This window comes from Odocoileus virginianus, chromosome 3, assembly GCF_023699985.2.
Source record: "Odocoileus virginianus isolate 20LAN1187 ecotype Illinois chromosome 3, Ovbor_1.2, whole genome shotgun sequence".
NCBI lineage: Eukaryota > Metazoa > Chordata > Mammalia > Artiodactyla > Cervidae > Odocoileus > Odocoileus virginianus.
Window position 1 is genome coordinate 4,207,699 of NC_069676.1, and position 18,209 is coordinate 4,225,907.

Genomic DNA, 18,209 nt, shown 5'->3' on the forward strand with positions numbered 1-18,209 from the left:
TTGGGAGGAGGGGGTAGGAGCGGGTGGCTCTGCCTAACCACAACCCTTGAAGGCTAGGCTAATAAATAGGGTATGGCTGCTGCGAGCCAAAGAAGAAATTTGAGACCAGATACCAAAAACCAAAATCAAGTTACATTTATTGATGGGGCCCACCCCTGCTGTCCAGGGGAAAGGAAGGTCCCTCAAGGAGCGCCCCCCCAGGACAAAATAGAAATGACGGGAAGGGCCCAAACAGGAAAGAACGTCTCTGAGGTCCTTGTGTGTTTTGTTTTTATATATATATACATATATATATATAAAATGAATAAGTCCTTGGTGCGGGGCCTCCCAGCCATCCAAGCCTTGACTGGGAGTCCAGCTGCCCGCAGTGTGACCTCAGACCCTCACCCTGCGGACCACCCGAGCCCCTGGACCTTGGCCCCGGGCAGGGGCGCTGGGCAGAAGCCGAGGCCGGCAGTGGGCAAGGGTCTGCGGCCCCATCACACGCTCATGGTCATCCCGGGGGAGTACTGCGGAAAGACGAGGGGGTGGCGCGCGGGGGGCCGGCTCAGTTCCGGCCTAGGCTGGGACCCGCCCCCCAGGGGGAATGGGGGACAGGGAGGTGTGGACAGGGGGAGAGGGCAGGATCAGGTGGCGGTGCGTGGGGGAGCCACGGGTCCCAGGGCTGGGGGTGGGATGTGGACGGGGTGGTGAGACGGGGCGGGCCGGGGGGAGGGGAAAGGAGGAGGAAGGGAAGGATGCCGCGGCCGCCCCCCCACCTGGCCCGCCGCGGTCACGGTCTTGCTCTGGCCCCCCGGCCGCCCCGCCGGGGTCTGCCCGCCAGGCCCCTCCGGCCCGACGCCGCCGCGGGGGGGGAGTCGACGCAGTCGCTTACGCTTTCGCTCGGGAACGGGTGCAGAAAGGTCCCGGCGGCCGCCATCTCGCCGTCGTCCCGCGGGGTGCCCGGGGTGTTGCTCAGGCCGGCCACGGTGCCGGGGGAGCTCTGGGGGCGACCGAGGTCAGCGCGAACACCGGCTGCGCGGCCCCGCTGGGACTCTGCTTCTCCCACCTGGCCGCCCCCGCAGCCCCGCCCCCTCCCCCGGAGCGCCGCCCCCTCACCTTCGGCAACCCGTCCAGATCGCCCGAGCCTGTGGACCGACAGACGGCGGACACGCGGCTCAGACGCGCCGGCGCCGCCAAGTCCGCTCCACCAACCTCTCCGCAAACTCCGCCCCCCCGCCCCCTCCCTGATCGGGGCGGGCGTCATGGCTGGCGGCCAGGCCTCCCCACGGTTTCGTTGCTGGACCCTCCCCCAGCTCAGCCGGTCACCCAGCAGCCCAGAGAAGCAAAGGCGCCTTCAATGCCCGCCCAGCACAGAGGCGGACGGGCTGAAGGAGGCCGCCAGGGGGCGCACGAGGCTAGCGGAGCAGCGGGGTGGGGGCGGGTGTGAGGGTGTTGGCGTCCCCGGACGCCCACTCACCCAGGGATCCGTTCACGTGGTGAGGCTCCATCGCGCTCATAGCGGCCATGGGGCCCTCCGGACCAGGGCCAAGCGGGAACTACAGGCAGAGAAACAGCCTGGGCCTCCGGCTCCCCGCCCCCAACCAACCACCACCGCGCCCCGAACCCCGCCAGCCCTGCTTACATTAGACCTGCCGGCGCCCGGCCCGATGGGGTTCATGATGGTGTACATGTTCTCGCTAGAGTTGGTGGAGTCTGAGACAGCACACGAGGGGGCGGGGCGTCAGAGCGGCTTCCCCCACCAAGCACAGCCCTCCCTATGCCCCGTTCAGGCTGTCTTACCTCCAGGGCTAGGCATGATGGGGGTTCCAGGGGGCCCACCTCCTCCTGGGGGTCCCTGCACACAGAGGGAGGCACAGACGGTGAGAAAGTCCCCCCACCATGTGTCACCCCACAACCCTTGCGCTCAGGTCCCAGGTGTCCCAGCTTAGGCCCCACTCACCGAGTAGCTGCCGGGCGAGGAGGAGGAGTAGGGGATCTGGGGAGAGGGGCAGCTGTGAGCAGTCCGCCCACTCCACCACCCCGCCGGCTTTTAATCACCCCACACCCCTCCCGGATACTCACCGAGTTGCCACTGGGGCTGGCCCACGGGCCGCGCACTCCGGGGCCCCTAGAAGAGACAGTGGTGGACCCGGGGTCTCAGCCCGGTGGTACCCTGCCCCCCAGCACACACTCCCTGACACCCACTCTACCGCAGGTGCCCTCAGAGCAGCAGCTGTTGGCCACGCAGATTCCAGGCCGGCCTTCAAATCCCAAACCAGTCATGGCTCACTGCTCTTTGAGCCTGAGCTTCCCCACCCAGCAGAGAAGTCAACACTGCCAGGGACTGCTGTGTGGGGTCTGCCTCAGTACCCCCAGCCCGTGAAGTGGGGTGCTGCCCGCCTGGGCTCGCTCCTAGGGGTCCCTGAGGGCCTTACATGTTCATGGTGGGTAAGCCGGGGCCAGCAAGAGAGTTGGGTGGGGGCCGCATGCCACCTCCGTAGCTCTGCGAAGGCAAAGGGGCCTGTGAGTGCAGGCTTAGCGGGGCAGCCCCTGAAGCTCCCATCACCCAAGCGGCCCTTACCTGGGGCCCAACGCCGGCCATGCCCCGGGGAGGCGTCACCCTTTGCATGGGGCCCATGCTCGAATGCCCTGGGGGCAGAAGGAAGAGTGGGCTCAGGTCTGGCCCATTTCCCCGCGAGGACACGCGCTGTGATGTGGGGTGGGGGGGGGGGTTCCTGGTTCTGGGGTCCTGATTGGCTGGTGGGGGGACAGCAGCTGGAGCTTCCCTACTCACCCTGAGCTCGCGGGGAGGGCTCCATGGTGCCAGGGAGGAGGGGCTGGGAGCCGGGGAGGCCCACGGGAGGCTGCGGATGGGGAGTGGCAGCACTGAGTGGGGGTGCCCCCACTCCGGCCCAACTCCTGCCCCCCCTCCCCACATCCCCCTCTCACCTGACTCGGCATCCGCAGGGTGGGCCGGGGGCCCCCTGGGAACCGCGGTGACATGAAGGGCTGGAAGAGGTGGGCCGGGGATCAGCACCTCCCCCGACCTGCTCAGCCCTCAAAGCTACCCAGTTCCTGCTGCCGCCGGGCCCCCAGCCTTCCTCCAGCACCAGCCGGCATACCTCAGCCCGCGGTGCCCGGGTGCCTAGCTCAGTGGTACTCGCCCAGGGGCCCCGGGGAGGGGTGTGCGTGCGCGAAGGGGCAGGGCGTTACAAGTCCTTACCTGAACATGAGGCCCCATCATGGGGGCGTTGGGGTTGTGGGGGGAAGGCTGGGAGCCGGGGGGGCCCTAGGAGGACAGAACCAGGTGGGTTGGGAGGAGCGAGGTCACCCGAAGTTCCACGGTTTCCTGTGGCTCTGCTGAGCCTGGCAGGACAGGGGCGGGGACGCCGTGGAGGCAGGAGAAGGGGCCAGCCAGCCCCCTCTGCGGGATGTGGCAGGGGAGAGGCCGGGTGTGGACTCTAAAGGTAGGGTTAAGGGCAGGACGCCTGGCTCAGAGAGCCAAGCTTTGCGGCCCCAGGCACCCTGACACGCGAGCAGTCCTAGTGCAGAGCCCCCGCCCTCCTTGGCACTGGGGCCCAGGCAGCTCCACCCCTCTCTCTGGCCCTACCAGGGACAGCACAGTATATACCCACCCTGTCACTGCCCACCCAGGCAGACAGGGGGTCCCAGCCCTGGCTGTACCTGGAAGAAGCCGGGTGCCATGGGGCCTGATGCCATTGCATCATTGGGGGCCATGCTCCCCATCACCGGGCTGGGGGCCGCAGCAGCGCTCTGCAGGAGCGGGAGAGATGGCAAGACCCAAGTCCGGTCACTTTCTGAACCAGTTTTTTCTCTTCTCCCCAAACAGCCAGCCCCACAGAACAAGGAACCCAAGCCATCTAACTACTCAAGCATGGAAGGATTGGGCAGGGGGGCTAACACTGAGCAGAGTCCTTGTCCCCCCCAGGCTTAGCAGCCCCATATGCTGAGTGGCCCTAAGCAAGGGCTCTGCCTCTGTGCTGCACTCATGACCCGCAGGTGATCAGGGCCCCGACCTGCGGAGACCCCAGACTAGGGAGGTGGCCAGGGACGCCAGCCCCCGGTTAGTCCACCCTGAGGATTCTAGGGGTCTGCCCAGAACTCCAGTGTGTGCTTCATCCTTCTAGCACAGGCTTGTTCTTTTGGTCTGAATCCAACTTCAGATGGGTGGGGGCACAGACACCCCCTCCCGGCCCATCCCAACCAGCCCTGAATCCTTCTGGCTGGCAAGGCAGCTTAGCTGGGGCCCCAAGACCCCTCAAACCAAGAACAAACATCAGTAGGCAGCTTGGAGATGAAACTCCCTCCCAGAGGGTTCCCTCGGAGCAACCAGAAACCCTTCAGGAAGGAGGGGGAAGGAAGAGCAGCACTCCCCAGTGCCTCTCCAGGCCCCCAGTCTCTTCAGAAGGAGGAGGGGACAAGACCCGGTGTCTGAGAGGGGAGTTCTGGTGTCTGCCAAGGGTGGAGATGCTGGTGGTAGGCCTAGAGTTGGCAGGGGGACAGGCTGACAGGCCACTTCCTCTGGCTGGTTCCAAGTCCCAGGCTTGTCTGCCTTTGGGGCCCAAAGAGCAGGGGGAGGGGGTAAAAAGAGGCCTAGTCTTCAGGGCAGAGGAGATACATCAAAGGACAGGGAAGGGGGAGGACGCTGCAGGCACTGAGGGGAGCGCTCCTCTTGAGGCCCCTTGACGCCTGTCTCTCCCTGGCCGGAGGGGAGCAGCTCTGCGCCCTGGGTCTGTCCACCCTCCCCAGCCCACAGGGAGGGCAGCCCCCCCCCCCCCCCCTTTTTGAGCCGTGGCAGGCGGCGCCAGAGCATTTCCTGGTCGGGGAAGGTGGCTGGCGGTGCGGGTGGCTGGCTTTCCAGACCTTGAGGTGTGGGGGTGGGGAAAAGATGGGGCTCCCCAAGTCTAGGCCTTGAAGGGTTAATCCGGGGGGTATAGGTCAGGCCTACCCTTCCTGGTGGGTGACCTGAGCTGGACCCCCCACGTCAATCATCCACCCGGAGGCACCAGCCGGACCCCGTTGTCATGACGACAAGCTGGGCGCGCTCCTGTTTCCTGGAGACGCCGAGGTCGGCCCCCAGCCCAGAGGCGCAGACTGAGCCCCCTCAGAAGCTGGGGGCTGGAAGGGAGGAGGGAGCCCCGACTGCGAGGGGGAGGCGGCAGGACGCTCCTCACCCCACCTCCAGTAAGTGCGGAGGTGGGGCAGAACACGCAGCCGGCTTCAGTCTGCTGACACAGGGACCCTGTCACCCCGGAGCCGGGCCGCGGCCGGGGCGCCGCCCCCCTCCCTTGACGCGCCCTGATGCCATGGTAACCAGCTTGCTCCAGGAAGCGCGCTCACTCCTGGGAGACGGTGCACTCTTCCCTCCCCCAGAGACGTGGGGGCGGGGACGAAGCCGGGGGCGGAGAGGGAAGGGCGGGCTGCTCAGCCGGGAGGAGGAACAGAGCCCTCAGGGACCCCGGAAAGGCACTGGGAGGAGTGGGGTGCACTGGGGCGAGGGAGTCGGACCCACACCGAGTCACATGCGCACACAGCTCCAGACACGTCTGTTACCCCCGTTCTGGCCGCACCACAACATGACCAATGGAACCTGATGGGGGTGAACAGCAGTGACCGCCCCCCCCCCATAAAAACGCATACAGCGTGCCCGGGGCGTCTTCGGGGACACGGTGAACCCCGGCCTTTTCGGACTGCACCCTGGCCCTTCTGTACTGGGGGGCGGCTTCTGTCGGGAGGCGGTGCCTGGTGTGGGACTCCCGCTAACTGCAGAGAGGGAGGGTGGAGGACAGGCCCTGAGAGGCACCCCGCCCCAGGGGCACAGCGGAGCGGAGGGCTCAGGAGGTGAACGGCCGCTGCAGGAGTGCAGGGGGGAGGGGGAGGGCAGGCGGGGAGTCTCTGCGGGGCTTGGAGAGCAAGCCCCACAAACCGGGAGGAAGAGGGTAAAGGCAGGAGGCGGCCAACGCCTCCCACGTGGGCCCCCTCCTGTTACCCAGCCCTGCTCTGGACGACACTGACTCCCCCTCAACTTGCACTGAAACCCGAGGCCCAAGAGGCGAAGTGAGCAGCCCCAGTCGCCGAGCAAGGCTGGGAGGTCTGCCAAGCTAGGCCTCTCCAACGCCAGGGTGCACCCCTGCCTGGGCCCCCACCTCGGAAGGCTAGGGGGGAGGGGGCAAGCGTGGGGGACGGCCCGCCCCACCCTGCACACAAAGAGGCAGGCAGCCAGGGAGGCAGGAACTGGGGTTCAGTCTATCGGGTTCCACATGGGGTTCACACGAGGGGAAGCAAAGGAGGGGCTGGCCTCCAGAGGGTCTCGGGCTTATGGGGACCCGCAGGAGCTGGATGCAGTGGAGGACTCCCCAAACAAAAGCCACAGTCTCAGGTCAAACCCCACTGCCCGGCCCACTTGCCCACTGGAGCCCCCTCAAGAGCACAGGCCCCTGCCCATGCCCAGCCCTGGTCCCAACCCCGGGGGCGGGACTCACGTAGTCCTGGAAAGCCTTGGCTTCGCTCGAGTGCTCACACGCCTCTCTGCGGTCGGGCGCTGCACAGTACAAGTCCCAGAACACGCTGTGGGCGGCAGGGGGGGAGATGGTTTCCCCACGCGCCCCCACCCAGGCCCCCTCCAAGGCCCGCCCGCGCCACCTCGCACGCACCACCACCAGGAATGCAGGAAGCCCGGGGGCTCCCCCAGCGTAATGTTCTTCTCCCAGCGGATCTGCAGGGGAGAGGAAAGAAGGTGAGGCGCTAGCTGCCCATCTCTGTCTGACCCCCTCCCCTCCCGAGAGGCAGCGCCAGCCCAGCCTGGGGGCCCAGGGAACACTGGGGCAGGAAACCAGTGCGTCAGACCCGGGGAGCCAGGAGGGGGGCAGCTTGATGAGGAGCCCGCAGAGAAGCAGGAGGCAGATCCTCAGATGGATGGACAGATGCCAGGATGCCCATCTGCAGGCCCAGCCCCAGCCCAGCCCTCACTTCCAGGGCGTGACCTGACCCTACCACAGAAGACCTGACAAAAATGGGGTAGGGAGGCCCCAGGGTGCGGGGGCTAAGGAAGGGTCTGGTGTGTGGGTCCCTGCCTGGCTGGGCCAGCTTACCTCAGACAGAAAGGTCTGGGCTGACTTCTGGGCACCGACGTGTAGCAGGTACTCATACACGTACAACGCCAACCTGCAGGCGGTCAGGTAGGGCCGGTCAGAGGCCTGGGCCAGACTCAGTTCCCGCCCCAAGGGTCCCCGAGAGGGGCTCTCAGGCCAAGTGCCTGCCCTCCTGGTGGGAAGGTGGAGAAGGCCCCCCCCCCATGCCCCCTCCCGCCAGCCTCACTCCCTCCCCTTCACTGTTCCCCCGCTGTCCCAGCTCCCCCACTCCTCAGAAGAGATAGACGGCCTCCATGCCAGTTGCTCAGCCTGACCACCTCCACATCAGCACCCAGCCTGCAGGCCCCTGGAGTCCCCAGACCCACTTCCAGGTCAAAATCTGTTTCGTTCAACACCCCCCAGATGGACCAAGTCCGGGGCCTGTCCCACCAATCCTGAGACCTCCGAGCAGCCTTGACCCCAGAGGCCCTCTGCTAGGAGAAGGGGCTCCTGCGCTCCATCCCCGATCGCGCTCTGGGCAGGCCTCCCGGCAGGCACCCTGGTCCACATGGCCAGGGCCCAGTGCCTCGTGCGTGCCCAGCCTCAGCTGCCGAGAAAAGATAGCGGCTCTCTGACCAGGGTCTTCCTCCTCCAGGCCCCCTGGACCCCGTCCTTCTCTAGGGCCAGTGTGCACCCACCAGTGGCGGCCATGACACACCCGTGCCTGCCCCTAGGAGACTCCGGGGGACGGGAGGCAGGGCCAACAGTGCCACTCAGCTGTCACAACACCGCCTTGTCCAGACGCCCACGCGCCCAGCACCCACGGACGTACCGGCTTGGCCACCGCCCAGGCCGAGAGCATAGGCCACGCTCCAACCAGCAGTGCCACTCACGGGCCACACAAGGAAGCCAGACCATCCATACTGCCTTCCAGGCCTTTCCATCCCGGGCCTCCGCCACCCCCCAGTCTGTCTGCCACACCAGCCAGCAGAGGGACAACCCCCAGCCGCTGGGGTCACCCAGTCACCCTCTACCGCCCCAGCCCCTCGGGGCACCCCAGGGTCCTCCTGCTGCCCAACCAGGCCCCAGGCGGACTGAGGGGAGTCTGGGTCCAAGACTGGAGGCTCCCCGAGGGCCGGCCTGAGGTCGCTCTGGTGAAAGCTGGAGGCCCTTCCAGATGCCTGCCCCTCGGCTGGCCGCCCTCCTCTGGCCAACAGCCCCATCTTAAAACAACTGTGCTTTGATTCAGGCTCGTTTTCTCCCGCTCTTCCCAGCCAGGCTGCTCAATCCTCCCATCCCAGCCCCTTCAGCAGACCACCCGGGCTCCAGACTGCAGCAAGGCCCTTCTGTCCCGGCCTCAGCCCCACGGCTTCTGCCCTTGTAGTGGACCTTCTTCCTTTCTTCACCCATCCATCCCTTCATTCATTCAACACTCATTCACGCAGCGCCTCCCTGAGTAGTGACCACCACAGACTCCTGTCCCAGAGGCTACCAGCTTAAGGGGAGAGATGGAGGAGCAACAATACGAAGGAGAACATAAGTGATCTGGTGGGCTGGAAGGCAGTGCATGCCACAGGAGGACAAGGGGGCTATTATGGAGTCAGGGTGGGCAGCTGTCCCGGGGCAAGGTATGTCCACAGCTTGCATTACACCCCGAACTGTGACAGCTGCAGGAATGACAGAAGCGGGGCGCTGAGAGGTGGGATTTGTGGGTTTCCCCCAAGACTAGCCAAGGTCCCCGCCTTGTCATCACACTCCTCTCAGTAGCTCCTCAAGGCCCAGGCGACCCCAGGTTCCAACATCGCACCCAAGAGTCTTCAGCATCCTCCTTTCTCAGGCTCAGCGATTTTCCTCACCATTCGGCCTCGGTGCTCGTCTGTCCAACTCACTCGCAGAGCCCCCTGGCTTTCTAGAGGCCTCCTGAGCCTTCACCAGTGGTCTGCATCCGCCCAGTTGCATCCGCCTGGTCCAAGCCCATCAGTACAAGAATGAACACAAAGAGCTGATGGGGCCAGAGCAGACCTGAGCAGCTCCTGCCAGCTCACTTCCTCACCTTGCAGGCAGAGAGAGGCGGTGAGAGGTCCACCTGGACCCGGTCACCTTGGGGGGCAGTGCAGGGAGCAGGAAAGGCCAGGGGATGAGACGCCCAGAGACAAGGAGTAAGACAGAGTGGGGGAGGGGGGCCCGGGTAGGCTGCCCCAGAAGGGAAGGGGGGGGTGGGCTGCAGATCCCCCACCCCCACCAAGGGCGGAGACTCTCCTCAGGGCTCTGGAGTCCTCTGAAGAAAATGCTGGCTCCAACCAAGGGGTCAGGCCGCCAGCCCACCGTGTCCTCCTCCATCACCTCTCACCCTCCACCCTCGGGTGGCAAGTGACCTAGGTAGGACACAGGTCTTGGAACCCACCCCCGCCCGCTCTCCTCCTCTCTCCCTGGGTGGCCTCCCCTCCTGCTTGGATGACTGACTGCTGCAGCTGCCCACAGGCTTGCTCAGAACTCAGTGTCCACTGCCCACTTGGTATCTTAAAGGCCCAGCCCCACCCCAGCTTCTTATCCTTCCCTTCCCCTCCAGTTCCCCAACCTGGGTGGTCTGAACACACATGTGTGTGGTGTAAGTGTGAAGACCCACCCAGCTATCCTCCAGGGATCACTACATTTTACTGAATTTAGGGGAAAGAACTTAAGGAAAAAGCCCTCTCTCCTCATCCTGAGCCTTCTCCCCGCCTTCCTCAGCACACTCTGGGTCCAGGCTGCCGCCATCACTTACCTGGACTTCAACAAAGGCTGCTTCCTTCCTTCCCCACCAGCACTCCGCATGCAGACCCGTCTCTACTCCCCCCTCCCCCCCCCCCAACACTAACCACTCACTACCTTTCCACCCCAGGGCCTTTGCACAGACTGTTTCCCTGCTCGGGGCACTTCAGCTAGAGACCCTCATGGCCCCACTGTCACCTGTAAGAGACGTCTTTATCACTTCTAACCCCAGCCCTGCTCCAATCTCCCCTCGCCCCCATCATTTTATTTATCTCCATTTGACACCAGGCTCTCCGCTTACTGCCTGCAGCCCCCACTGAATGTCGCTTTGGGCGGGCAGGGACTTCATCTCACTCTTGAGCTTACCTAGCACTGGGCCCTCAGCCGCCTGGAGGAATGGATCCTGAACCCCCTGGGGATGTCGGGGAAGCGCTGCAGAAGGTAAGCACCTATTGTTCTGATGTTAAGGATTTGGGGTTTTATCCCAAGAGCATAGAGAAGCCAGAGAAGGTTTTCAGGTTTGCTGAAACCAAAAACCTTACATGCTGGTACTATTCATTTTTATCTGGAACAAGTCTCAGAGAATTGGGAGCAGTTTTGTTTTCCTGAAGCCTGGGCTGGTGGTTTGGGCACCTCCAGAGCTCTCCCCTCTGGGGCGCTTCTGGCTTGGGGGCCCCTGTCCAGGCCCCGAGTGGGGTTGTGGGAAAGGGCCTGGGCTGTGGGTCCAAATCCCAGTCCTGCCCCAGCCCTGGTCAGCAAATGACCTACAGAATGAAGAGGGCATCCATCCAAGGGGATCCCCACTGCAAGAGGGCAGGAGACGGGAGGGAGCAGGGGATGCACTGGAGGGCGCCCCTCCAGAAGGACTGGTGACCTGGAGCATGTGGGGTGCCTGGACCCGGGTGCCTGGACCGGGGGTGCTTACGGGGAGAAGTGCCTGCGGGCCTCCCTGCAGCTGCGCATGGAGTAGGGGCAGGATGGGGTACCGGGGCCTCCCAGATGGAAACTCCGCAATGCCACCTTCATTATCAAGAGTTACCGTAACTGGCCAAGAATCAAGGTAAGAGGGGCTCCCTGCTCAGCTCCCCCTCCCCCCAGAGCCCCTGGAGCCTTGTGCGCTGGGGGCTGGGAGAAGCCCTCCACTCCAGGCCTTACGTCAGCCCTCCACCCTGGGCTAATCCACCACCAGCACCACCTAGGCCCCTCAGGGACTCTCGCCCACACGTTTCCTGCCTCCTCTCCACCACCCACAGGGCCAGGCCTTCAGCTCTCCAGAGCCACCCTCCTCACCAGCCTTCCCCCCACCCAGCAGCCAAAGGAACGACCCCCACTCATAAACTCCATCCCAGCATCCGCCCCCAGATACTGCCTTCCCAGAAGGCTCCCTGTGTGGCGTGGCTCCACTCAGCCTCTCTCAAGAACCTCTTACCCACGAGCTCCCCTCCAACAAGGGTGCCCAGGGCCACACCTGGACACTCAGCTAGGGACGGGACAGACACACAGTCATTCCCTTGTCCACTGGGAAAACGGACGAACTACCTGAGGTGATGTGCTTGTATCAAAACCGACTCTGGTGGAAACACACACAAGATTCCTGGCGACACTGACCACAGCTGTCATTTATGGAACTATTCTACACCCACCTGGCAGCACTCAAGGTGTCCCAGAAGCCAATGTTTAGATGCCTCCCCCCAATTTAGGACAGCAGAGCCTCTGAGGCTGGAAGGGGGGAAGGATGCCAAGCGGACATAGGGACCTTCAGCCGTCCCTGTCACCTTCATCTCCTTATTTAAAAAGACCTGAAACCAATGACCAAACGCAAGTGCTCGTTAGTTCTGGGTGGGAAGTGCTCCGGGGACCTCCTTGTAGGTTGATGTTCCTCATTTACAGAAGGAGAGGCCGTGGCTTCCTGCAGGCAGCCCACTCAGACCCCACCTCCCTCTCGCCACCCTGCCTTCCCTCCCCTGTATTCTCTGGACCCTAGAGCCCCAAGAGCACAGTGAGCATCCATTCTCTACCTGGCCCTGGGGTCATTTTGGAGAAGAGATTCTTCTGGCCAGAAGATGCTAGACAGATGACTGTCTTTCTGGCCCCCTCTTATCTAGCTGCGCAGTTGTGAGGGTGGGCTCCATTTCCAAGCACCCTTAAGCAGGAAGACTTTTTAAAATTGACACCTCTCTTCTGCCCAGGTTGGAAGCAGGAGGTGTCTGATCACCCCACTCCTGGGGATCCTGGCACATCTCCAGCCATCCTTGTACCCTGGCTGGGGTCTGGGGGCTACCACTGTCCTGGGGGGAATGGTCTGCTTGTTCAGACATGTGCTGGGCTGGGTCTTAGGGTGTAGTGGTCGGGAAGGCAGGTGCTAGCCCAGAAGAAGCCCACATCTGAGCTAAGAGGGAGGTGAGTTACCGCACAAGCTGGTGGGGGGATCTGGTGCTGTGCCATTAAGAAAGTAAGTGGAAAAGTGGGTGGTGGTGAGGGGTGGGAGGGACCAGCTATGTGGAAGATCTAGAGGATCTAGAGGAAGAGCTGTTTACTGTGGGCACAGCAAGTGCAAAGGCCCTGGGGTGAGGTCGGGCCACAGAGCCGGGGCTGGTACCCAGGGTGGGGGTGTGCCATGTGGGCTGGAGAGGTTTGTCTTTTAAAGTACGCTCCAGCTCCTTTATGGAGTGGGGCTTATTGGGGGTCTGCCGGGGGGGTGGGGTAGAGGGCCAGGAAACCTCGGGGAGGCAGGCAGTTATCTGGAACAGAGCTGACTGTGGCAGCTTAGGGGATAGCCATGGAGATAACAGAAGGGAAGAAACAGGTTTGTACCACATGTAAAATAGACAGCCAATGGAAATTTTCTGTGTGACTCAGGGAACTCAAAACTGGGCTCTGTAACAACCTAGAGGGGTGGGATGGGGTGGAAGGTGGGAAGGAGGTTCAAGAGGAGGGGACATATGTATACCTATGGCTATTTCATGTTGATGTGTGGCAGAAATCAAACCAATTTTGTAAAGTAATTATTCTTCAATTAAAAATAAACAAATAAAAAAAAAAAAAAGAAACAGATTTGAGCTGGGGAGGAGGGCTTTGGAGTTGAGTTTCAACCCCACTGGACAACCCAGGGGAGATTCTGAGTCTTTGAATCCAGCCTCAGTTCTTGGCCAGAGATGGAAGAGTGGGTTATCTGAGTTCTCGGTCCCCCTCCATCATTTTTGGCCAGAGCTATCCTACCCTCAGCCATTTCTTGTCAGGAGGGTCCAGCAGAAGTGCTGGCTTGGAGACGAGGTTCTGCTGCAAAAAAAAAAAACTTAGGAAAACAGCAGATGGTAGCATCCGCTTCACTGATGGGGATGCTGGGCTTTAGATAGGAAGGACCCCATCGAAAACTCAGGTTCAGGGGCACAGGAGAGCTCTTCGAAGTGTGGGGCTGATACACTAGAGAGGCAGACTGGAAGCTCTGAGCCTGGTTCGGTGTCCCATCTGAAATGTGGACAGTCAGCCTTGCAGGATTCTCACCAGGGCTGGGGGAAGGCTGCAGGTAGAGTGCCTCTCACAGGTCGCCACCAACTAAGCCACTTCCATCTCTGGTGAAGGGGGTTCCACTGCTCAGGTTCTTAACTCTCCAGTCCTGTTCTTTTCTCCCTGATCCCATCTTCCTGCCTCCTCCTGCCGTTCTTCTCCTTCCTTCTTTGGCCCCTGTCCTGAGCCCCCTCTGGCTCCCCATCTCAGAACGAGGTCTGGGCCAGCCTGTCCTAACAATGGACTTAGAGTCTGCTAGGTGCACAGATGGTGGGTCCCTGCCCTTGGGGGTTCATGGCACACAGTGGTGACTGCAGGCTCCAGGGAATACAGGGGAGGGAAGGCAGGGTGGGTGAGGGGGAGGTAGGATCTGAGTAGGCTGCCTGCAGGAAGACACAGCCTCTCCTGTAAATGAAGAACGCTCCAGCTTACAGGCAGGCCCCAAGAGCACCTCCCACCAAGCACTAACTAGTGCTTGCATTTGGTCATTGGTTTCAGATCTTTTTAGATAAGGAGATGAGGGCTTCCCTGGTGGTTCAGTGCTGAAGAATCCACCTTGCAACGCAAGGGACCCCGGTCTGATCCCTAGTCTGGGAAGATCCCACATGCTGTGGAGCAACTAAGCAGTGCATCGCAACTACTGAGCCAGCACTCTGGAGCCCAAGAGCCCTAACTACTGAGCCCTCAAGCTTCGCTTGTCCTCAGCCAAGAGAGAAACAGTTGCCGAGCTGTAAGAGATGAAAAGCCCGCACGCTGCGATGAAGAGTAGCCCCTGCTTTCCACAACTATAGAAAGCTGGTGTGTAGCAACGAAGACCCACCACAGCCAAAAAATAAAATAAGTAAGTAAATCTTTAAATAGGGGATGAAGGTGACAGGGACAGCTGAAGGTCCCAGTGCGGGTGGGAAAGGGTCCCAATGTCAGCCCAGGCAGAAAACGCAGGATAGGAGAGAGTCCATGTTTAGGGCTCCTTTTCACTGCCCAGACTTTCAAATCCTCACTCCTGCTCTATTCCTTGAAGAGTCATCATGGGACCTCTCCCTGAGAACCCAGTCTCCTAACGTCTCCAGCAGCTGGTGTCCCACGCTAGGTGGCTTGATTTCTACGATCCTGCAAATCAGCCATCGCAAGCTTTCCCTTTTCCCTGGCACTATAATAATATCACAAACCACCATTGGGTGCCCTTGCTTTGATAGTCACAGGTCCTAGCACTTTTCAAATGCTTCCTAAACCTAAGAAGCGGAACTGTTATTACGTCTGCATTTCTCAGGATAAAGAGTGAGCTTAGGAGGCGGTACTCCCTCACCCAAAGTCACACCCCAGGTAAGTGGCAGTGCCAGGGGGCAGGCGCAGCATATCAGCTGCCACCCCACTCCAAGAAGCTCCGAGCGCCCCCAGCCCCTCATCGCAGAGTCTGGGAGCTAGGTACCTGTCCGTCTACCAGCCTGAACGCATCTGCGACCCAAAGCCCAGCTCCATGCCCAGAACAAGTGGGCGCCCCAAGACTGTGAGCCCTGCGGCTTCCCCAAGGGCCCCACCCAGCTGCGCCAGGCCCCGCTGGACAGGTGGTCTTGCGGGGGTGGGCCCGCCGCCCCTCAGGCCCTTCTCCCGTCCCTCAAGCTTTCACCAAGGAGCGGAGTAGGGGGCGGGCAGCGGAGTGGCCAGTCTCGCCTGTCCGGGAAACTTCCCCCAGAGGATGGGGGAAGTGGCATGAATCGCGAGCGCGCACACCGGTGGCAACCTCGCACACCCAAGTCTCGACGTCGGGGAGGTCTCGCGACCCTTTAGTACCCCTCGGATCTCGCGCGCCTCCGCAAATCTCGCACCCTTCGGGTCTCCCGCGCCCCTTCTACTCTCACGACCTCTCGGATCTCGCGTGTCCCCTCAAATCTCGCGACCCCTTAAACCTCTCATGCCCCTCGGTTCTACCGCGCTCTCACTTAGCTCGCGACTGCCCGAACCCCTCCGGTCTGGCGCGCCCCCAACAAATCTCTCTCGGACCCGCACCCACGTGCCCCACGCGATGCCCGCCGGCATTAAGGCCCACGGAAGCGGCGCGGCCACCGAGCCCCGCCCCCGGCTCCCGCGGTCCCGACCCACCGACTCACTTCTCTCGTGCCTGGCTGTCGGAGGGCACGGCCGAGCCCTTACCCCCCTTGGCGTACATGCTGCTCCGCACTGCCGCCGCCGCCGGGGCCCCACACCTGTCAGGCGGCGCCGCGGGCCGCGCTCCCTGTCGCCATAGCTACCCCGCGCCCCGGGCCTCACCGCCCTGAGCCCCGTGCGGGCATCGCGGGCATTGTCCGCGCGGGGGAGCTCCAGACGGCGGCGGCGGCAGCTCCAGCTTTGGCTCCGGCCGCGGGTTTTATTTTCTTCCTCTCTTCCCTCAGCGCGGGCTGTTCCGGGAAGCGCGCGCCCCCTCCTCCTGCCGCGCGCGCCCCCGCCCGCCGCCACCCCGTCGCCCGCGGGCGCCGCTCTTAAAAGGGCGATGGCGGGAGCGCGGGTGGGTCCCGCCGCCAGGACCGTGGGCCGGGCGCGCACGCGCAGTGGCCGCCGCGGGGGGAAGGGGCGCGGGGCTACACACTCTCAGGGCGCGAGTGGGGACTGCCACTCGGGGGCGAACAACAGGACACAGCTGATAGCTGCTACAAACGCAGCGTCCAGATAAGCCCAAATTGTACACAGGAACACAGCCACACAGTTGCGGCTATACTCGCCGACACAGGACTCGTGAGTCCGCATGGCTGCTGGAGCAACTACTCATAGCCCCATAAAGCTACAGGCAGTCACACTGGGTGCATCGCCCCCGCAGAGCTGCCCACACCCAGCACGGGTGGGAACTGTCACACACACAGCCCGCCTTCGGGACGCACTGTCATTCACGTAGGTATACACAGCTCAAAGAGTGGCTGTTACAAAACCCTGAAACACACGCTCCACACTCACATAGGTACCGAGCCGCACGGAGACACGCATAGGCACCGCTAAGCCACAGCTTCCAACAGCTGTGGAAAGACTCCCCGCAGCTACCCTGGGGCACACCGTCGCAGCCTCCCGAGGGCTTCACACAGGGACCTGGGGTCTCACCGAGCCAGAGACGACTCAGTCACGTGCAACACAGTCACACAACAGACACCACACGGACAAGACGCTCCTGGGTATCCAGGCTACCTCCTGGGAGCCACCCAGCACTGCCTGACAGTCACACCTGTTGTCAGTTGCAGGTGCTGGGTGACTTGACTGACTGGGTCACTTTCGCTGGCTCCGCCTCCCAGCCTGTGCCAGCTGTGAATATTCCACCTTAATAGCACCTCTGCAAGAGTCGGGGTGCAGGCAGTAGGCATCCCATTCTCCCTCCTAGGACTCCTCTTCTCCCCCCTGGGGGTGTGCAGAGGAGGTGGAGGCCGACACCCGAAGGACAGGGGCGCCTGGGGTGGGGTTGGGGGGGGTGGAGACCTGTGTGCCGGGGTACCCGTCCGCAATGTGCGCTGGACCTGCTTGGGCTGGGTGGGGGGAGGCGGTCTAGCTGTGACTTGTAGGTCTAGATGCTTCTGTGAATGTTTGCCGTGGATATTCTTTTTCTTTGCTTTGTACAGCCGCGAGTGTGTGTGTAAACACGCGGTTCCTCTGAGTGCACGTGTTCGTCTTTGTGCGCGGGGGGTTGGCAGGAGCCCCAGTCGCTGTCCGGGCAGTTGTTCCTTGCTCTGCGACGGTGGCTGTGTGTCCGCGGCGGTCATGTGCTGGGCGGAGTGATGCCGCGTTAGGTTTTGTACACTAGTGTGTGTACCTCCGCGAGTGGGTGGATTGCTGGCCCCCTGGGACCTGTGTTGTGTGTGGTTGTCCGCTCAGATTTCCTGTGTCGTGTGCGTCTTGATCGGAGCGCCTCAGCCGCTGCCGGCCGACCCCGAATAAGCTTCCCTCTTAGTACCCCTCCCCTCCAGTGGCCTTCCCCCGACCTAGGCCTTCTTGGTGGGCGGGAAGTCTGGAGCCGCTGGGCTTCCAAACAGGCGAAGAGGAAGGGAAGGGCTAGGCCGGCCCCAGCCCCGCCTCCATCCCGAGGGGCCCCGGCCTGGGGTTGGGGGTGGGGAACGCCAGCCCTTCCCACTTCCTGTCCAGCCGGTCGTCCCCTCCCCCAACTTCCTCTCCCGCGGGCCTCCCGGCCCCCGGCAGGCGCGGAGGAGGGGCCCGCGCTGCGCTCTCCTGGGGGCGCGGCCCGCCCGCTTCCGTCAGACGGTGAGCTGGCGGCTGCCCAATGTCCCGGGGGCCAGCGATGGACGTTGGCATCGAGGACACCCTTGTAATACCGGTTCCCACCACTGCTCTCCAGCACCTACTCGCAGCCAGGCACACAGAGGGTGTGACTCAGCCAAGTCACACAGACATCTGTGACTCCCAGGTCCCCTAGACTCTCCAGTCGCCACCCCGGACGCCCCCGTTATCTCTTAAGGCTCGGTGGCTCTCCAGAATTCTGTGCCCCCTGGGCAGGTCCCTGGCCTGCTCTGCTCTGCGGCTCCTTGAGTCGATGTGAGTCTTCCTCCTCCTCACATTTATTGAGCGCCTGCTGTATGCTGACTCTGTGGACCCCATCGGGACACATTGCTTACAGCTTGTGGAGCAGAGGCTTCTGGCGAACAGGAGGATAATTTCAGAGAGTGCCACGTGCTGAGCAGAGGGAGGGGACCCCGGTGAAGAGGACGGGGCGACCGCTGGGGCAGAAGGCGGTGGGAGGGAAGGAGGCTGGGAGGCGGAGGCGCCCGCGGCCGGGCTAGCTGCGGAGGGGGGAGGCGCGGCGGGCGGGAGAGACTAGCACGGTTCTCATGGCAACGGGGACGGATCTGCAAAACACAGCCTCGGCGCCGGCGGAAAAGTCCGAGAAGA

General features: G+C 62.8%; 1 protein-coding gene across 9 annotated transcripts; it reads right to left on the reverse strand.

Moving 5' to 3' along the window:
* Window positions 1-110: 110 nt before the first annotated feature.
* On the reverse strand, window positions 111-15,815 carry SSBP4 (single stranded DNA binding protein 4). Of its 9 annotated transcripts, none has more exons than XM_070461670.1 (18): window positions 15,440-15,815; window positions 7,095-7,167; window positions 6,657-6,718; window positions 6,486-6,544; window positions 3,667-3,756; window positions 3,206-3,271; window positions 2,932-2,991; window positions 2,777-2,846; window positions 2,564-2,631; window positions 2,418-2,485; window positions 2,065-2,110; window positions 1,943-1,978; window positions 1,783-1,837; window positions 1,625-1,695; window positions 1,460-1,538; window positions 1,099-1,127; window positions 759-982; window positions 111-509 (listed from the first exon to the last, which is right to left on the reverse strand). In XM_070461670.1, the coding sequence occupies exons 2-17, from the start codon at window positions 7,148-7,150 to the stop codon at window positions 773-775; spliced, it is 1,125 nt and encodes a 374-aa protein (XP_070317771.1). In that variant the 5' UTR covers window positions 7,151-7,167; window positions 15,440-15,815; the 3' UTR covers window positions 111-509; window positions 759-772. The 9 variants fall into 9 exon arrangements, with proteins under 9 accessions (XP_070317771.1, XP_070317750.1, XP_020740107.1 ...); XM_070461649.1 differs by having other exon boundaries at window positions 6,486-6,570; window positions 15,440-15,809; XM_020884448.2 differs by having other exon boundaries at window positions 875-982; window positions 6,486-6,570; window positions 15,440-15,806.
* Window positions 15,816-18,209: the final 2,394 nt, after the last annotated feature.